At 37.2% G+C, this 21,486-nt stretch overlaps 2 protein-coding genes across 2 annotated transcripts; one reads left to right on the top strand and one right to left on the bottom strand.

Annotated features, from left to right (window-relative positions):
* Positions 1-16,233: 16,233 nt before the first annotated feature.
* On the top strand, positions 16,234-17,285 carry LOC114176182 (PLAT domain-containing protein 3-like). The gene is made up of 2 exons (XM_028061134.1): positions 16,234-16,380; positions 16,478-17,285. Exons 1-2 carry the CDS (start codon positions 16,309-16,311, stop codon positions 16,967-16,969), a joined length of 564 nt encoding a protein of 187 aa, XP_027916935.1. The 5' UTR covers positions 16,234-16,308; the 3' UTR covers positions 16,970-17,285.
* A 431-nt stretch (positions 17,286-17,716) lies between these two features.
* Positions 17,717-20,521, bottom strand: LOC114179713 (inactive TPR repeat-containing thioredoxin TTL3). Its single transcript, XM_028066133.1, has 5 exons — positions 19,239-20,521; positions 18,942-19,137; positions 18,695-18,867; positions 18,283-18,616; positions 17,717-18,181 (listed from the first exon to the last, which is right to left on the bottom strand). The coding sequence occupies exons 1-5, from the start codon at positions 20,159-20,161 to the stop codon at positions 18,056-18,058; spliced, it is 1,752 nt and encodes a 583-aa protein (XP_027921934.1). The 5' UTR covers positions 20,162-20,521; the 3' UTR covers positions 17,717-18,055.
* Positions 20,522-21,486: the final 965 nt, after the last annotated feature.

Raw genomic sequence — 21,486 nt, 5'->3', positions numbered from 1 at the left:
GTTGTGATTGGAATTTGGACTTGTGTGATTGGCAGGTTGTGTATGTTCAATATGGACTCAATTATATGTTGGTTTATTTTCCACTTCTATTTGGCAGGTTGTGTTATAAAACAGAGACTCTATTCAACAGTTTAAACTTAAAACAGGGACCAAATTAAACATTTTAAATTAAAAAAAGGGACCAAATTGAACATTTTAAACTTAAAATAGGGACCAAATTGCACATTTTAAACTATCGTATGAACTTAAAATAAGGACTTAAATTGCACATTACTAAACCCTGCTTCATTACAAACAAACACAACATTCACAAGTTACAACACTGCTTTTTTACATTCATAACTTCAACACCAACAAAACATCATCATCACCAACAAATCATCATCATCAACTACAGACATTGAATCTTAAACATTATTGGCAGCATGACTACAAAGATTACAACAACAACAATAACTAATCGTAACAAAAATTGATTCGTTTTCTTCATAGCCCTCACAGAAATCTCCAGTTCTGAAATCTCCATCCTTTACTGGGCTATAATACCATCTCTTTCATCACAAAATTCTTCATCACACCACTTGAAGTAGTTACACCACACATTATCACTGGAAGCAACACTCTTGAACTTAGAACAACTCCAAAATTGTCTGCCATTATTCTTCAAAGTTCTTGCCACTCGAAGCACTGCAACTTCTCCACATTTGCAAATGGGGATTAAACCCATACCCTTGGAATCACGAATATGAGACCCACTGTAACTTTGTTGCCCCCAACTGTTACAGCAAGAGGAGGAAGACGAGTGGTGACGAGACATACCTCTCAAACGCCAATTTCGAATCACACACTGGATGGAGTGAAACAGCTGGATTGGCCACAATTTTGCTTCACACTTCTCAAACCCTAATTTCTTCCCCAAATCAATTTCCCTAAATTTTAAATTTCCAACGGCCATATAAGTTTACTGTGCCAACGTCACTGACCAAAAACTGACACGTAGGCCAAACAGTTACACCGTGTCACTGTGCCGTTAAAATTTTAACTCCGTCTGCCAAAAGGACTTAATTGAATGCGATTTTACCAAAACGAGGACTAAATTGAACAAACAACCAAAATAGGGACCAAATTGAATAATTTTAACAAAAATAGGGACCAAATGTGTATTTAAGCCTTTTATCAACAAAACTTGAGTTTATTTAAACCGTAAAATTATTTTTGTTGTGTTAAAAAATAAATTTTAAATATAACTTAATTAAAATTAGCTTATGTAATTATTTTACATATTATAAATTTCTTTATATTTAGTCAAATTAATGTGGAATCTTAAACATGACCTTAATCAGATATACTTACAACAACAATAATAATGAAAAGTAGATGTGTTGAAGGTTGTAGTGTTCATTGTATTGTTAGTTAATGTTACTTATCGTATTGTGAAAATCAACCCATTCAATTACTAATTATATGAATTGATTTACATTAGATAATCCAATTTAAATTTAAAATCTTCATTATAAGCAATATATATAGAATAACAAATGAAGTTAAAAACAATACAATTTCATAATTAAAATTTAAAGATATCATTGTAAGTAACTAAAATTGTGGCTTCTAAACAATTTGAAAAAATATAAATAGATTTTATATATATATATATATATATATATATATATATATATATATATATATATATATATATATATATATATATATATATAAGAAATTCCAACATCAAATACATTTATAATATTAACATTTACAAATATTACTAATAATAATTTTAATAATAATAATAATATTATTATTATTATTAAAAGTAGTAACATATAAGATGATTTAAGACATAATAATTGAAATCTTTTAAAGATTATCTTTTAATTTTAAGGTATGATAATTAAATTATTTTTTTTTAATGGATCTTTTAGAGACTTTAATGAAACGTAATAAATTCTTTAATAGTCATTTTAATTAAAGATTTATATTTTAATTTTAAGGTTAAATCAACCGTCCTCGTCCTTTTTACATAAAACTAAGATATTCATGTGAAACATATTTCTCAATAAATATAATATATATATATATATATATATATATATATATATATATATATATATATATATATATATATATATCTTTATTTTTATTTGACACTTTTAATTTATTAAATTTACAATATTACAGAACAATCGCATAATGATTAATTTTATTAAAATAAAGTCACTAATATCTAAATTAATAATTAAAATGGTTTATATTTTAAATTGGTTCTAAATTGGTAATTAACATTAGTTATTAAAAATTTTACTACTACAAAACTCATTTTTAATTAGAAATTTAGTCTCTAAATTAATCTTTGGTTAAATACCTTTTTGGTCTCAATTCCCGTCAAGATTTTTCAAATAAGTCCTAATTTTGGTTTTATGTTCAAATAGGTCCCAATTTTCGTCAATTTTGTTCAATTGGGTCCTTTTTTGCTAACACCGTTTAAATCATTAACGGCCATGAACAGTGACTGCCACGTGTCACTTTGTGGTTTATTTGAACTTTTTTATTTTTTTATTTTTTTAATAAATTTTTTAAAATTTTTTAAATTTTTTTAATTTTTTTTAAAAATGTACACGTGTCAACCCAGGAGCGTGTCACATGTCACTTCGTGGTTTTTTGAATTTTTTATTTTATTTTATTTATTTATTTTTTTAAATTTTTTGATTTTTTTTAAATGTCCACGTGTCAACCCAGTAGTATGCCACGTGCCAAAGTCTATATTCTATATTCAATTTGGTCCCTATATTTGTTATTTTTGTTCAATTAGGTCCTAATTTTTCTTAATATTAACCAATTTAGTCCCTATCGAAGATGTGACCAAATTTAATTTTTATATCAAAGTTATAATGATGTGAATTTTAATATATTATATAAAAATATTTAATAAAAAAAATGAATTTTAATATAAAAATTAGATTTGGTTTTAATTTGAAAAGGGACCAAATTGGTTAATGTTAACAAAAATTGGGACCTAATTGAACAAAAATAACAAATATAGGGACCAGAATTTAGAATATTGACTTTGACACGTGACACACTACTCGGTTGACACGTGAACATTTAAAAAAAATTTTAAAAAATTCAAAATACCCCCGAAGTAACATGTGACACACTCCTGGGTTGACACGTGTACATTTAAAAAAAAATTTAAAAATTAAAAAAATTTTAAAAAAATTCAAAAAAATCACGAAGTGACACGTGGCAGTCACTGTTCATGGTCGTTAATGATTTAAACGGTGTTAGCAAAAAAGGACCCAATTGAATAAAATTGACAAAAATTTGGACCTATTTGAATACAAAACCAAAATTAGGACTTATTTGAAAAAACTTGACGAAAATTGGGACCAAAAAGGTATTTTAACCTTAATCTTTAATATAATTTTGATCACTAAAATTTATTATTACTTAAAAGTTTTCTTACAATGCTACTTCAGTAAAGAAAAAAAATAAAAAATGTTTTATAATACTTTTAAAATTACTTTTATGATATTTTTATAAAACTCACAAACAAATTTAGGTCAATTTATCTTTAAATTTTATATTATTTTATATTTTTTAATTTTCTAATTAGCTTCCTTCTATTAAAGCAATGATATGTATTTGTAACAGTTAGGGATGTCAACGGGGCGGGTAGTAGCTCCCTCGTACCCTATCTGCTGGATAAATATTTGTCCCGTACCCGTACCCATATCCGTCGGGTATCCATTGTGCGGGTATCCGCCTATTGTTTTCATATCTACGGGCAGTGGCGGAACTTGAAGAAAATATTTAGGGGTGCCAAATTAATTTTTTTATATATAATTTTTTTAATTAAAATAATTATTTTTCTTTACATAAATCATGCAATTCAAACTTTTCAAATTTTAATCTTCCCAATTTATTGAGTTCACATAAATGAGTATTCTAATTTTTATTTCAATTCAAGATTATTCAATTAATTCATTGCATGTAGTTGAAAATACAAAATATCAACATTTTATAATGTTGGGTTATACTAATTTGAGAAAATATAATTAAGGTTCATGCCAATTTCATACAAAAAATTTCTAAAATCATAGTTAAAGTTCATACTAATTCGGGAAAACTTACTTTGGGAGAAATATCATAATAGAAAGAATCATAAATCTAACATACATAAATCATACTAGGATAATTATTTGTTCTCTTTATTCTCCAATTTCTTTTTCCTAATCTGTCTTTCTTTTATTTCACACTTTTTTTATAACTTGTTGTGAAAAAACCTTATAACTAGATATAAAACTTTAATATCTTTAATCCAATTATTAATCCACCAAATTAATTTTTATTTTACTTTTTAAACAAGAAATATATATATATATATATATATATATATATATATATATAACTTAATAAAAATAATATAATAATATAAATTTTAAATATATATATATATATATATGTAATATCCCGACGCGCCCGAGCTTAATCTGACCTACGGGCCTAAGTGAAATACAGATCGGCCCAAACAAAGGACCGAATGGCCCACTTCCTGCTCGTTAGCATAGTCAAACCGTAATAATAGGACCCCCTCAGCATGGAAATTGGCCACGATGTCAGTTAAATCCCCCATGATACGGAATCAACCCGACTAGTTGGCGTGTTTGTAGGCACGCAAGGGGAAGACGGTATAAGAGGAAAAGGGGGGAAGGAAAGGGGAGACTGTTTTTTTTGAGTGGCTCTTGCTGGATTGAGTTCGGCATCCAATCGAAACGAATTCGGCAAGAACATTTTGGCGCCTACCGTGGGACTCTCGGTAAAAAAGATTCCCATACCTCATAATTTAAATCAAAATGGTCCAAAGTCCCGAGCAAGGTTCTGACCATCAGGTTAATCACACACACGATGCCCATCCAGAACCAACCACTAGGGAGCTCTTGCAGCAGATAATGGAATTAAGGCGAGAGAATGAGCTCATTCGACAAAGGGCTGAGGAAGCTCACCGACGCGCGGAGGAGGCGAATGCAGAAAACTTAGCAGTGCGCCAGGAGGCGGCCGAAACTAGAAGACAGATGGATGAGACGATCCGGGGACAGGACGCTTTTCAACGTGCGAATGGCAACCTCCTGAGGCGCATGCAAACAAGAGACGAGCAAGAAAGGGGCAGGAGAACGGAGCTCGTCATGCTAGAAGAAGGCTATCCGCTCTCCGTTGCCGTAATGTCCGAGGTTGTCCCTCAACACTTTATCATCCCGAGGATCCCTTCCTTCACTGGGAACTCGGATCCTGAAGCACACCTTAAGGCGTTCAATGCACAAATGTTGGTTTTGGGGGGTAGCGACGCAGTACGATGCAAGGTGTTCGTGGGTACGCTGGCCGGCACAACTCTAAAATGGTTCGGCAGCCTACCTCACGCTTCAATCCCCTCTTTCACTGTGTTTGCCCAGACATTGGTAGAGAGGTTCACTGCCAATAGAATCAAGTTGCCCAAAATGGCTGACCTCTTCGATGTGAGGCAGAGCTCGTATGAGACACTGAGAGAATACCTAAACCGCTTCTGTGATGCATGTACCAACATTTCGAGTCCAAACGAGGAAATTCTAGTAGATGCTTTCGTAAAAGGTTTGCGCACTAACACGTTTAGCGAATCCCAGCCTTATCTTTATTAGAGATACGGTCCCGAGCTACCACTCATATAGAAGTCGAGGACGTGATGAGACAAAAGCGCAGGCAGGAGAAGCATGTGAATGGCGATATTAAAGCACGCGATACTCGGCGTACCAACAATGCACCTTTTTTCCAAAAGGGCAGATAAAAGGTATTCACCTTATGTCGCCAGTGCTTCCGTCTCAAAATTCAACCGAGGTGCGGGACCTAACAAACAGGATCCCACAAAGGGCGGGGCTCATATAGAGGCCCTGGCAAATGAAGAAGTTGCAAAAGTCCTCAAGTGGCTAGATCCCACAAGTCGAATCCTTGGCAGAGACATAAAAGAGTCGTGTGAATTTTATCAAATGTACGGACATCACACCGAGCAATGCGTCACCTTGGCCAACCAGTTGTAGAGGCTGAGAAGTGAATCACTGGGAGGGAAACGAGTGTGAGAAAGGGATCAATCCAAGGAACCTTTTTCGTCAAAGGAAAAATCCGAACATGTGTCGCCAGTCTTTGCAAATTTGAACACTATAACTTACGATTTCTCGGGGGGAGGGTTAACCTCTGCAAGTCGAAAAAGATATGCAAGGAGTGTGGTGATGAGCTCGGCCATTTTGCCGCGCAAATCTTCGCCTACCATAACGTTCACTGAAGAGGATCGACGAGACATTATCGCACATGAAGACGATCCGGTAGTAATTTTCGTCATCGCCATGGGACGATGGGTTCATTGGGTTCTGGTCGACCAGGGGAGTTCGGCGAACGTAATGTTTTGAGACGCATTCGTTGGATTGGGAGTGCCATCGGACCAATTGCGACCATTTGACGGGGTGCTGGTCGGATTAGCGGGAGATGTAGTCAAAGTCAGGGGGTATACCGACCTACGAACGACCTTCTCGGATGGCAAGGCAGCAAAGATGATAACGATTCGATATATAGTAGTAAAGGCGCCTTCCTCGCACAACATCCTATTAGGACGTCCGTCGCTAAACCGATTAGAAGTTGTTGTGTCAACGTCTCACCTAAAGATGAAATTCCCAACGGACACAGGGCGGGTCGTCACACTGAGGGTTGATCAGACGGTAGCGAGGAAATGTTATGAGAACAACTTGAAGGTGCGGAGGTCCATGTATAACCTCTCCTTGCTCGAACCAAAAGAAAATGATGTTTCAGACTTTGATCCTCGAATAGGCGGAGAGGATAAAAGACCCCAGCCAGTGGGTGAGGTGGAGGAAATCAGCTTGGGCGACGACAAAAAAGTTAAAATTGGAGGGAATTTGGGATCAGCCATTTGGACCGAACTGGTTAGGGTCTTACAGAGAAATTGCAATTCCTTTGCGTGGTGTGCACAAGATATGGTGGGCATAAGTTCCAGTGTGATCACACATAGGCTAAATGTTGATCTGAATGTCAAGGCCCAAGTGCAACATAGAAGGAAGATGGCGCCAGAAAAATTGGCAGCGGTCAAGGAGGAGACCAACAAGCTTCTATCGACGGGACACATACGGGAAATCCAATACCCCGAGTGGTTGACGAATGTTGTCACGATGCGTAAATCAAACGGGAAGTGGCGAATGTGCGTCGACTTTTCCGATCTAAATAGTGCACGTCCAAAGGACTCGTATCCCTTGCCCAACATCGACATGTTGGTCGATAATGCTTCGGGATGTGGCCTCCTTAGCTTCATGGATGCTTACTCTGGATATAACCAGATCAGTATGCACCCGACAGACGAAGAGAAAACTGCATTTATGGGGGAAGCCGCCACCTACTGTTACAAGGTCATGCCTTTTGGCCTTAAGAATGCGGGTGCGACTTACCAACGCTTGATGGATCGAATTTTGAAGCCGCTACCTAAGCAGAAAGTTCAGGCGTACGTCGACGACATAGTTGTAGCTTCTAGCACAGCCGAGGCGCATGCTGCCGACCTGGAGGAGCTCTTTACAACTATCAATAACTATGGTTTGAAGCTCAACCCGGAAAAATGTGTCTTTGGAGTAAAGGCGGGAAAATTTTTAGGGTTCTTGCTTACAGAAAGAGGAATCAAAGCCAATCCGGACAAATGCGCGGCAATCATGAATATGAGAAGTCCAACTAACGTAAAGGAGGTACAACGGTTGACGGGAAGGATTGCGGCCCTATCTCGGTTCCTACCACGGTCCGGTGATCGTGGACATCCTTATTTTGAGTGTCTCCGAAAAGGCAAAAGTTTTCAATGGACGGACGAGTGTGAGGTAGCCTTCTAGCAACTTAAAGAACATCTAAGCAACCCACCGATACTATGCCGGCCCATCTAGGGAGAACCGTTGAAGTTATATGTAATTGTCACCGACAGGGCCATAAGCGCCGCTTTAATACAAGATCAGGGGGAGATAAAAAACCGATCTATTTCGTCAGCAAAACACTTCGGGGACCAGAGATTAGATATCAGAAAATTGAGAAGGTTGCGCTCGTTGTTATCTTTTTGACACATATCTTATGCCACTACTTTCAGGCTCATTCAGTCTCGGTAATGACTGATCAACCCATAAAGCAAATCCTTCAGAAGCCCGAAGTCTCCGGTCGACTTGTGAAATGGGCGATTGAGCTTTCTGAGTATGACATCTCATTTGAACCTTATGGCTCGATCAAAGCACAAGTTTTGTCAGACTTCTTTGCGGAATTGACACCATCACCTGCTAAAGAGGAGGAAGCGGCGGTAGGATGGGTTTTATCAGTTGATGGAGCAACAAACTCGAAAGGAAGCGGGGCAGGTATTTTCTTGGAGGATCCGTAGGGTACCCTGATTGAACAATCGCTCCACTTTGCATTCCAAGCTAGCAACAATCAAGCAGAATACGAGGCTCTTATAGCAGGAATGCTACTCACTAAGGAGCTCAGAATACAAAACCTCTTGGCAAAAAGTGACTCCTTATTGGTCACAGGACAAGTATCAGGAGAATATCACGCTAAGGACCCGCTACTGGCTCGGTATCTAGACTTTGTCTGAGCTTTGGTCGTTCACTTCCACTCCTTCCGATTAATACATGTACCACGGGAGCAGAACTCACGAGCAGATCTGTTATCCAAACTGGCGAGTTGTTCATGCCCAGGAAGACAAAGATCAGTAATACGCGAGACGTTGGTAGCTCCCAGAATATCAGACGTCGAATCCGATGTGCAGGTTTGTACACTAAGCATCTTGACAGTAGGGGAAGGACAATCAAGCTCATGGTTAGCCCCCTATATTACGTATTTAGCGGACGGACGCCTCCCCACCGATCAGGCAGAAGCCCAAATAATAAAGAGGAATGCCGCTAGGTATACCTTGATAGACGAAAAGCTTTTTCGGAGAGGATTTAGGCGACCTTTGCTCATCTGTGTAACACTGGAGGTTGGTAGGCGATTAATGTTCGAGCTTCATGAGGGAATATGTGGAAGTGATGTTGGGGGTAGAGCGTTGTCCCTCAGAGTCTTACGTGCAGGCCATTACTGGCCCACGTTAAAGCAAGACTGTCAAGAGCATGTTAGAAAGTGCTACCAATGTCAACTACACGCCGAGATTCACCGCGCCCCACCCGAAGAATTACACTCCATAAGTACACCGTGGCCTTTTCACACCTGGGGTATTGACATCCTGGGACCATTCCCTGTGGCTACTAGACAACGGAAGTTCTTGGTAGTGACCATTGAGTATTTTACAAAGTGGATCGAGGCCGAGCCAGTAGCATCCATCTCAGCAAGCGTGATACGGGCCTTCTTATGAAAAAGAATCGTCTATCGATTTGGAGTCCCACACCGATTAATCTCGGATAATGGGACGCAATTCACAGCATTGATTGTCCGGGCTGCCTGCAAAGATTGGGGGATTCGTCAAGTGTTCACCTCGGTTGAGCATCCGCAAACAAACGGACAAGCAGAGGCTGCAAACTGGGTGATTTTGAGGGTTCTTCGTCGCCGCATAACAACTGTAAAATCCGAGTGGCCCGAGGAGCTGCCCGGGATTTTGTTAGCTTATCATACCACCCCGCAGTCCACCTTGTAACATCCCTGGCTACCCCTCCTCGGGCCCTAGAGGCTGTCAGGTTACTACAACCCGATGCACCCCAACCCCTCACCCTTCTTCGTCCATTCATACTGGGTGGGTTGTTGCCAGTGGGGATCGAACCCCCAACCTGACCTTTAACACCTCTGGCTCACAAGCTTTCCCCGAAGTGGACTGGACCTTTTCGTATTAAGCAGGTGCTCACCAATGGCGCTTACGTACTGGAGACCTTAGATGGACTGGAGATCCCACGAACATGGAACGCAACAAATCTTCGTTTTTATTTCAGTTAACCATTTCTGTAGTACTGACACTATTTTTCCCTCGTAAGGAACATGAGGGTTTTTTAGTGAGGTCAGGATATTGTTCTTAAATAAAATTTTTGTTCCTAACTACTGATGTACCTTTGCTCATCAAATTACCTAAGTTCGGCTTAGGGGCGGTGAAGAGCCGCTAAAAGCGACTACCTAAGCTCGGCTTAGGGACGGTGAAGAGCCGCCAAAAGCGACTACTTAAGCTCGGCTTAGGGGAGGTGAAGAGCCGCTAAAAGTGACTACCTAAGCTCGGCTTAGGGGCGGTGAAGAGCCGCTAAAAACGACTACCTAAGCTCGGCTTAGGGTCGGTGAAGAGCCGCTAAAAGCGACTACCTAAGCTTGGCTTAGGGTCGGTGAAGAATCGCAAGCAAATATTGAAGTTTTGGCTTGAGGGTTACGATGTCGGCATAATCGAATATTAAAAGCAAAATTCAAGCATAGCAAATAAATGTTCAACAAAAAACAAGGAAGACGTTCGTTACAAAATAGGTAAATGCTAAATACATAAAAAGTTCATTCTCTCTATAAACTGAAACATAGGTCGCCCGTGCAAGGTCCTTTCAGCCATCCACCAAGTTTCCATCAATCATAACTTTCTCCGCATCAACACCGGAAAGGTCCGATGTGGGACATAAAAGTTGAACCTGCTCTAGGGCAGCTTCAAAACCTACACCACATGTAGTGGCAGCTTCGGTCACAATCTTTTCCTCTTGTTCCCTCCATGACCTTTCTTTCTCTTCAATGTCAGCCTCTAGCTGATGAAGCCGAACCTCTAGCTCATCCGATTTCTTCACAGCCTCTTTCAATGCAACTCCGAGCTCTGCCGACCTTGTCTCCTCATCCTTCAGCCGTTTCTTCAAATTTTCCATGTCAACAAGCTCGGTGGTTAGCCTAGCTATCTCCATCTTGGCCGCAGAGATTTCCTTATTTCTCCTCTTCTCAGTCAGACTTATCTGATTCAACCTCTTGCACAGCGCGATTGTTGACACCTCCGCTTTGTGCAGGAAGGCACAAATATCCTCTTGGACTGTAGAGGGATCTTGATTCAGCAAACATTGGAGGTCACCTTCGAAAACATTATGCGCCATAGAATGAGACAAATGTCGGTAAGATGCGTCCCAAAAACTCTGGCTATCACTACTCAACCCCTTGAGCTGCAGCGCTCCAACAGATGACGTAGCCTGCTCAGGGCGAGAATGAGAAGATGTTGCTATCGCCTTGGCCGCTACTTGGGTCACTGATTCCCTCCTACGGCGCTTCAACCCCGTCTCGGACACAGTCTCCTCGTCATCTGAAGGGACCTGTAGAGCCTTTGTTACTCGGGTTGAAGTCTCCACAATGGTTGGTTGGGGAAGAAGGGGGCACAAATACTTTTTAGACGCCTTGCCAAATCTTGCTTGGACATTCCCATTCTCGATTTTGCAAAAGTACAACAAAGGTTAGGAGCACAATGATAAGCAAACAAATAAAAGTCAATTATCCAAGGACAAACCAATGTAAAGCTTGAGGTTAGCCGGCTGATATTCATAACTCAGTACTTGTTTTGTTTCAAAGAATGTTTTCAATTGCTCCAATAGTAAACAATGCTCCCGCTCTTGTGGTTTGAGATCTCCGAGCTGTCTCGCCCCGACCAGATTCGGATTTTGAGTCCAATATAATGGAAAACCCTCAAGCAGGTCGGGTTTTTGGGGCGACGCTTGGATTTTCAGAAAAGAACCCTTAAAGTTCTTGTAGGATGATTGGAACAGAGTTAGGAGACCTCTACCCCTCACACCGCTCAAGGAGGACCACACCTTCTTAGTCGATTTCTTCATTTCAAAAAAATCCAAGAACACATTTGCACTCGGCACCAATCCAAAGTGTGTACACAGGATATGGAAGGCTCGAACAAAAGCCCAACTGTTAGGATGGAGTTGTGCAGGAGCCACGTTTAACTCGGTTAGTAAGGTTTTTTCAAACGAATTCAAAGGCAACCTCAGACCGACCTTAGAAAACAGCGTAGAGTAGAAAAAGCAGAAATGCCCCGAAGCTAAATCGGCCTCGATATAAGCACACACAGGCTCATCTAAGGCGCAACGAACCACAGTCGCGTCGGCTTCGTTACTCTGGCATAGTCTCTGCCTTTGACGAAATCGATCTATCACTTGATCGGAAGTAAAGCCTGACATCTCTCGGCAGAGATCTAAAGATGCCCAAGGATATAACTCGTCATAGGTCGTCATTGGGCCACCCAAACTCTAACAAAGCACTCCAACCTAGGGATTCCCTCGCACAACCAGAAACGGAAAACCACTCAGAAAGGCAAAAACCTCCAAAAGCAAACCGAAAAACCACTCACTAGGGCAAAGAAATATCCTCTAAAAAGCAAAACGCAGCATGAGAAACTAATGGCCTCACAATCAAAGCAGTAAGCATTTTTCCATTCCTAGGTTGTCCAACACTACCCATTCCAAGTTTCAAATCAAGGATTATCACGCAAACCCCAGTCTCAAGCAGTTAGGATAGTATCAAGTAGGATATCTCAAAACAAAGTACATTCTGAAACGCTTGTAAGAAGCAAAGGTCAAGATAAAATACTTGGAGAAGAAAAGGAGCGGGGCAATCACCACGATTGTACTGAAAGGTGCGACGGCGCGAACAGAGGCAAAAGAAGAAGAAAGGGAAGAGTGTAAGAAATGCAGGGAGAATGAAGAGACGAGGTCGCAAAACGTTTTAAAAGAGGGAAAACCTGGGTTTTTTGGCACTTGAAAACTTCTGGAAACATGGGCCACGTGGCGCCTATCCATTCGCTCCTAGTGAAATGACTGAAATGATTGGGACTCACGCGCGCCAGGAAAGTGAGACGACCTTCTCGTCCAATAAATTGTCCGTAAGGTCGGAGGGTTAGTGTAATATCCCGGCGCGCTCGAGCTTAATCCGACCTACGGGCCTAAGTGAAATACAGATCGACCCAAACAAAGGACCGAATGGCCCACTTTCTGCTCGTTAGCATAGTCAAACTGTAACAATAGAACCCCCTCAGCACGGAAATTGGCCACAATGTCAGTTAAATCCCCCATGATACGGAATCAACTCGGCTAGTTGGCATGTTTGTAGGCACGCAAGGGGAAGACGGTATAAGAGGAAGAGGGGGGAGAAGGAAAAGGGAGACTATTTTTTTTAGTGGCTCTTGCTGGATTGAGTTCGGCATCCAATCGGAACGAATTCGGCAAGAACAATATATATAATTAAAAGCTTGGGGGAGCCATGGCTCCCCTCTGTCCCAAGCAAGTTTCGCCGATGTCCACGGGTATCTGCGGGTATTTGTAAAATTATTAAAAAAACAAATATTTAATCATAAATTCAAATAAAATAAAATAAAATACATCAGTGTCATAAATTTTAAATAAAGTTCAAATAAACTCAAGTTGATACAAGTCCAAATAATTGTAAAAGTAAATATAAAATGACATTCAACACAATGAAAATTCTTTAACAAACATAAATAAACAAACTCACTTTCTCTTATTGGTTCTTGAAAAATAAACAAAATAAGCAAATAATAAACCTCAATTGCCACATGCCAAGTATTCTTATTTTGATTCCATCATTTGACAACAAACATACCATAAACGTCATTGTCTATATAAGATTTGATACATATGCCCAATTTCAAATAAATGAAAGAGAAAAATGTCAAGGGGTGTAAGTTTAGCGGGTACGAGTATCCACGGGTACGGATACTATGATACCCGTACCCGCCCCGTTAACATGCGGGTATCAAAAATACTCGTACCCGCGGATAGCGAGTATCCATTTTTAATATTCGTTTTCTACCCGTTGCGGATATTATCCACATATACCCGCGAGTACGTATTTTTGTTAACATCCCTATTAACAATATACATTACATGATGTAGGGAGGGCTTAAGAAACTGAAATCATATGGCTATGTTATTTCATTATTCTAACTTCTAAGGAGAAATTATTTTTGTAAGCGTGCGGCATGTGTTATTTTATTATTCTAATTTGAAATGTACGGAGATATCAGGAATATTTCAATGTTAATTTAATTCATAAATAAATACTGGTTTCAGCATTAAAATAATATATTACATGCTTTCCAGATTGAAATTACTTAAATTAAAAAAAAATACACCCTTGTATATCTTTAAATCTGATCGATCTCTATATAAAATTACATTTTTTATGCGCTGTATTCAAATCTCTTTTAATATAAATATTTTCTCAACAATAAGTTTTGACTTTATCTTCTTAAATTATTCTTGATTCGTTTTCAATTTATAGTGTTTATATTTAATTAAATAGAAGAAAATAGTTTTTTTTTTTAAACTAGCCATAAAAACATGTTTCATTTTTAATAAATTTGAACTAAAAATTTATAATTAGTAAATAACTATTTTTCTAAAACTTGAACTTCATTTTTTTTCTATTTAGTAAATAACTCTTTCTAGTGTTAAAATTATTATTAAATGCTACACTGATAAAGATTAAAAAATATTTAAAAATATTTAAAGCATTAAAAATAATTATTATAAACAAATCAGACAAATAATTTAATTTTTAAATAAGTAAGTTAAATTTTTAAATTGAACTCTTTAAATAAATTAAGAATGAATATTTATTTCTTACAAATCAATTTAAATTTCAAGAGATCAAATTTATTTTACTTATTTATATTTTTCTTCCTTTTGGTCGGTTTAATTTATTAAAAATTACAAAACTTATATATATATATATATATATATATATATATATATATATATATATATATATATATGATCCAATAAGTAGTAAAAACATGATTCAGAATGTTTTAGCATTATTTAAATATTATTAATAGAGGTATTTGTTGATTCAGTTATCATATATTAATAGAGTATGTAAGATTACTACAAGAAAATTATTAAATATAGTTTTAGAAATGAAAAGTAATTAATTATTATAATGACTAATTTAAATACTAATTTTTAAACTAAAGATTATTGATATCGAAATATTAAAGAAATTAGTATATAAATTGATTTTTAATTAATTAGTGACAAATTTAAATTTCAATTTTTTTGATAATTCCATATAAAATAATATATGGTTAATTTGATTAAATAATATATTATTATCACGCTACTTTATCATGTATATGGTAAGTTTTTATTATCTTTTATTTTATAACAAATTTTAAGAGCATACAAATCTTATAAATACATGGCATTTATTTAATGAGTACAATTACATTTTCAAACTCTCTTATATACTTATTCTAAACTCTCTTATTGACTTAAGTATCCATAAGAGTTGTTTTTTGCAATGGATCTTACCCTTTGTTATAGTTATCGAAAACATTCAAGCCATTAAGATCATCAGAATCAATGTTTTGATCTTACCACCTGTTTAAAGACCTAGATTCTGAATTTCGATAAGAATAGACAGTTTAAATACATCCCTCCTCTAATATTCTGAGACACATTTTTTAGGACAAAACTTTGACATAGCTTCAGACTTCAAAGCAAATAATACCTTAGATGCAATTATTGATCCTAACGATGTTATTTCATCAGACTGGGAAATTAAATATTAGCATTGTCCATGAAAAATGAAAGTGATTTCTCTTGGCCCTTCATATGGAGATGAATCTTCATTCCTCTTCGGTACATTTAATGGTTTTACCTCACTTAAGAATCGAATATAAGGACAATTTAAATACACACTTCTCCTTCAACATTCTGAAATATTTTTTAATGAAAAAATTATGACAAAGTTTCAATCTCCAAAAGAAACAATATTTTAAATGTATTGATTGATTATAATAATGTTATGTCAATAAGCTCGTAAACTAAACTTTAAGAAAGATTGATTTAAATATTTAAATTTCGTAAAATATAAGGATGCGAGAACTTTTAATTCAAATACATATAAAATCGTTTGCAATTAAAAATATTCATAACTTTAATTCAAGAGTCATAAATCTTCTAATGATAAATTATAAAATTAATAACAATAATTTTAGAATGAAATAGTGATGGTAATACTTTTTCCAAATTAAGAAACATGATTAAAACTTTATCCAACCCTTTCATAGAACTTTAATTCAACCATTTTATTAATAGAAAGATCAAATGTAACAAAGTAAAAAAAAAAAAATAGAAGGAAAAGGTTATTAATTTTATTTTATATAAAATGTAATGTAATGATGGGATGCTATTTTAATAATATCCTAAGGGAGAGAAAGCGGAAGCATGTTCCTCGCGGCCCCCTCTATAAATCACTACCAATGGCAACACCTTCTTCTTCAGCGCTCCAAGGAACGCAAAAATGGCACCTTCAACACTCTCTCTCTCCCTCCTCTTCCTCCTTTCACTCTGCATCGCAGGAACCGTTAGATCGGTAAGACAAAACAAAACGCTGCAATTATTCATAATTTTCAATATCTCGTTAATCTCTGCCTCGCTGTTACTCAGCTCGGAAGTTGAATTGAATGCAGGATGACGACTGCGTGTACACGGCGTACGTTAGAACCGGATCGGTGGTTAAGGGCGGAACGGACTCCAAGATCGGGATCAAGTTGTACGACAAGTTCGGCTACTACATCTACATTAAAAACCTCGAAGCGTGGGGCGGTTTGATGGGAAAGGATTACAACTACTTCGAGCGCGGCAACCTCGACATCTTCAGCGGAAAGGCACCATGTCTTGAAGGACCCGTTTGTGCCGTCAACGTTACCTCTGACGGATCCGGTTCGCACCACGGCTGGTACCTTAACTACGTCGAAGTCACCTCCACTGGGCCCCACAAACCCTGTTCTCAGGAACAGTTCGAGGTGGAGCAGTGGCTCGCTCTCGACACCTCCCCCTACCAGCTTTGGGCGGTCAGGAACCACTGCCGCTATAGCTTGGAACAGGCCCGGCTAGCTTCGGAGCGCGCTGAATCTGAATCCGAATCCGGATCCGGATCTGGACCCAGATCGGCAATCTAGATTACACTTCCGTGAGGAAGGTTTAGGTGGTTCTTTATGTGAGTGTGATTCGGTTATCGTTGCTGCTGTTGGGGAACTTTTTATGGCAACGATCACGAAAGAAAATAAGCATCCTCTTAGTACTTGAATTGGAAAAGCGGGTTTGAGGGATCAAAACCCGTTTTTTCTTTTGTAGTTTTCAATTATAATGGAAACTATCTGTATCAATCGCTATGGTATTGAGGTCGTGTGTATTTGAAGTTTTGAATTCGCTTTTCAAATATAAAAAAAATGAAAATTACTGAAATGGATGGACACAACACTATTTAGTACTCAACTATTTTTTCTTTTTTGCCTTATGACCATAACTTGTTCTTTTGTTATGTCGTTTATTAACATGAGGTTGTGAAGAGTTAAATTTTCATTAAGGTTGTATGTAATGCCGTAGGAATTAGTGAAGGACTTCTTGTGTGTGATTTTTTGCCACGTGATTACATCACTTCTTTTGCCAATACTTGCGTTTTTATTTTTTTAACTTCATACAGAAATCGTTTTTTCTTCATTACACGTTTGTTTATTTAGTATTTTTTCTAACGAGAACATGTTCCACGTGTAAATACAGTTGGCGTATATTTATTAATTTGCTTATTTGAATTTTTCATGTAAGTCGCGTGGAGATGACACAAGTTTACATATGCACATACCTTCATTAAAAAAAATAGTTTCTTTATAATCAATCTGTTCATGGCATAACATGAGAGGATATCAAGCTATCTCCAACCATTCAAGTCAAACTTCAATCTCAATATAAAAATTGAAAAATTTGCACCTTCAGTTGATTGATTCAACATTAGAAATAATTAAAGTGACACTTTATCCTTGACAATGGGTCCCTAGTGTTCCTCCACAACTTTCTCTACAAAGAATTCATAATTGATAATTGATCATTGACCATAAGTGTGCTTATCTATCATCCTTCACATTACAGGCACAGTAGGGCCATTTTCCTGTCCTCAACTTTGTGACGCATCACTTCTCATATTTCTTCACCAAACTCAGTGTCTAAAGTGCAAACCATTCTCTCAAGTCCACCACACTCGATAACCTTCATTCACTTCGCTGTTGCAGAAGATGCTCTTTGGCCTCCATCAAAGACCTCTTTATTCCCTCATCCTCCGGTGTCTCTTTTACCAATATTTCATAGTCTTGAATTGAAGCTTCCCATCTTTTCAACTACAATTGCATCGTAAACATAACACAAACCACATCAAAATGCTAAAAACACACTGCATTATGTTCATAAACAAAGGAAATTTCAGTTCCTTTTTTTTTACCTTGGCATTGCAATCTGCCCTTCTTAGCCTGGCCCTGCTGTAAGATGGTCGTAAGTTAAGAGCAGCATTGCAATCTTCCACGGCCTTCTCAAATTGGCCTAATTTTGATCTACATGCAGCTCGGTTGCATAGCAAAACTGAGTTATATGGATCATTCTCCAACCCCTCTTCATATGCAGCACAAGCTTCTGAGAAATTTGATGCCTTGAAAAGCTCGTTTCCATTTGATCTAGCACTGGCCACAGCTTTAGTCTTCGTCATCACCTTTATCGCGTCCTTATTGTTTGAATCTAGCTTACATGCTTGATTAATTGCAACTAGAGCATCATCAAACCTGGCACAACAATGAGTGCATATATGAAGATTAATTAAGAAACACATTCTGTTCTTCCTTTATAAATGATACACTAACCTGCCAACTGCCAAATAAACCCGAGCCCGAATCACCAACAAGTTTGCATTACAAATTTGTCCAAAGAACCTGGTGCACTGCTCAACATCAAAATTTGGTCCCTTCAGAAGTGCTTCCTCTGCATGTTGATGCCTACGGAGCTTCAAAAATGCCTCGGCTTGCAATGCAAATATCTTCAGGTAAAGCCACAATCAGATACATATTATCATATCATAACCTAGAAAAAGTGATAGGCATTATAGCGAACCTGTGGAGCAGAATCTGCACCAGATGAAATAGCGTAGCTGGCCTCCTTAATCAAGTTGTTCCAGTCTCCTATCCTACGTGCCTCAGTGCATTTGTTTAAATGGAACTGGATTTTCTTTACTTTAGCCATTTCTTCCGGGTCAGCCTCTGATCCTGCTAGTTTGTAATGATAAAGAGCATTGTCTGTTTCTCCTAATCTGTAGACAAACATAAACTAACACTTAGCGACAACACCAAAAAGAAAGAAAGAAAGAAAGAAAAAATGCAAGTATTATATTTCACAATCACAGTTTATTACCTCTTGTTCAGGCTCCCCAATCGCTGATGAGCTCTTTGGTAATGAGGCTCTATTTGAATGGCTTCTCTGCACTCAAACACAGCCTCCAGAAGCCTCCCAAGAGCCGTTAATGCTGCACTTTTGTTGCTCCTGTAGGAAGCTTTATTGGGGTCAATTGAAATTGCAGCCTCATAAAGAGCCAATGCTTCTTCAAATCTTCCATTCTTGTAATCCTCATTGCCCATTATCTTCAATTGTTCGGGGTCCATTCTAGTGGAAACGGCCCTGCATAGAGAACCCGTTTTTTCCGTGCTTCCTTTACTTGCATTCTCCACCCTTTGGTTTGTGTATCTTCCGTTAGAAACAGGGCTTTCATCGCTTTGCTTGGCACGATAATCAACGACGTTCTGAGAATTGGTGTTGGTATTCCCTCCTTTCCTGAGGTTACCTAAATTACTGAACATCATCACGTTGCTAGAAGAAGCACGAACAAGGGTGCTGCTTCCCTTTTGGCGATCGGAAAACATGCTTTCAAGTTCACCAGAAATGCCAACTGCATCTTTAGGGACCCTTCTTCCATTGTTGACATAACCCTCGGCTTCTTTAGGAACCCTTCTTCCATTGTTGACATTACCCTCGGCTTCTTTAGGGACCCTTCTTCCATTGTTCACGTAGCCCTGGGTTTGTAACGCTTTAGGATGGTTCCTTTGGCGGGTTTGGTTAACAAGAGGGACTGGCTTGGTGTTTGAACCAGATGAAGAATCTGCGTGTTTGTCGGATGAAGCTGTTTCAATCAAAGTTACACCTTCACGACCACCCTGTTGTTTTTTTGTGTCTGAGGTCTTTGATGCCTTTCCAAAATTGTCGGCATTGTTGTCTTTGGAAGCAGAACGCCAGAATATCATGCCACCACAGCCACATTTACTCTGAGAGTTGTTTCCCATGTTAAAATGGTTTGGTTATCTGTGTTTAAGGATGCTTCATTAAGGTGGTGGTGTTGTTGATCACGATGAAAGATCGGTACGTTTTTCAGCTAAAAAAGAGACAAGATTGATAGGCTGGTTGAAATGACAATTCAAGAAATGGGAAGAATTGCAGAAAATAACGATTGATTCTAATGACTCATGACTTGAGAAATCTCCAACAAAACCATGTAAAATCGAACATTGAAACAACAAAGCTTCAATCTTTTCTGTTCCTAGGAGACAAAGCTTGTTCCTTTTCGGTTCCTTGAAGTTGGAAAGGTTATACGCAATTGAACGATGAAGAAAGGAGGGGAGGATAATGAAGCAGAAATGTGTAACTTTTTGAAAAGAAAAATGCAATAGTTAGTTTTCAGTTTTTTTGTTTTTTGTTTCGTTTCAGTTGCTTGTTTGATTATGACAGGAACCCAGAGACCCGGTCATGGGTGGATGAAGGATCTCGACAATTTTGGTAAATGGTAGACTTCCTATTTTGCCCTTTTTCATTTCTTACATCTCAACAACTAAGACAAACATGCATCGCACGTTTGCATGCCAGCTGTAACATATATGTAAACAAATCTAGATGACCTTATTTTCGTATCTGAAATGTTACTAGAAAAAAAAACAACCCATCAAATTTCTTTTATGAAATATTTTAATAACCATCAAATACTTAATATTATTTAAATATTAAATAATAAATAATTATTAATAGTTTAAGAAAAATTAAACTGATGTTTGTTTTAAATTAATATTATTTTTTTTATCAAATACGCTAATTTTATTTTAATAAAATTGAAAAAGTTTTTTTTTTCTTATTTGATATCAATTAAATTAATTTTAGTTAATATTAACTTGAGTTATTTAAACTGACATCATTTCAGATTACTGGTTGAAGTTTATTTTTGTCAACTTTTCTATTCATGTTGTTTGGAAAGTATCCCAGTTGAAATCGCCAAAAAAAAAATCTTAATTAATATCTTTTAGTTTTGCTAATTATAACATCACTAAATTAACTATAATTACTGTAGAGATTGAAAAAGAATATTAAGAAAATGTGATTTGTGAAAATAACAATTTTTTTAAGAACTAAAATACGGTAGAACATTTGTAAAACATTTCATATATATTTAAGTCATATTTATATCAAAGTTATACATTTTTTATTTTATCTGTAAGAGTTTTTTTTTTCCTCAAGTTGAATTAAACTTATTTGATATAGATCGAGTGGAGTTAATTTTACGTTATTGAATTAAATTAAAAATACATCATTATTTTCTTGCTATACAAAATTTTAAATTTAT

The sequence above is a fragment of the Vigna unguiculata genome, chromosome 3 (assembly GCF_004118075.2).
Source record: "Vigna unguiculata cultivar IT97K-499-35 chromosome 3, ASM411807v1, whole genome shotgun sequence".
In the NCBI taxonomy this organism is placed as follows: Eukaryota; Viridiplantae; Streptophyta; class Magnoliopsida; order Fabales; family Fabaceae; genus Vigna; species Vigna unguiculata.
Note: the sequence above shows the minus strand (reverse complement) of the source record. Positions and strands in the feature narration are given on the sequence as shown.

Bases quoted from the DNA above. Each gene is read 5' to 3' on its own strand.
- LOC114176182 (XM_028061134.1), top strand. From the start codon at position 16,309: ATGGCACCTTCAACACTCTCTCTCTCCCTCCTCTTCCTCCTTTCACTC. The intron at 16,381-16,477 runs GTAAGACAAAAC...AATTGAATGCAG, and splicing joins TCGCAGGAACCGTTAGATCG to GATGACGACTGCGTGTACAC.
- LOC114179713 (XM_028066133.1), bottom strand. From the start codon at position 20,161: ATGGGAAACAACTCTCAGAGTAAATGTGGCTGTGGTGGCATGATATTC. The intron at 18,617-18,694 runs GTTAGTGTATCA...TTGTTGTGCCAG, and splicing joins GTTTATTTGGCAGTTGGCAG to GTTTGATGATGCTCTAGTTG. The intron at 18,182-18,282 runs GTAAAAAAAAAG...ATGCAATTGTAG, and splicing joins GGGCAGATTGCAATGCCAAG to TTGAAAAGATGGGAAGCTTC.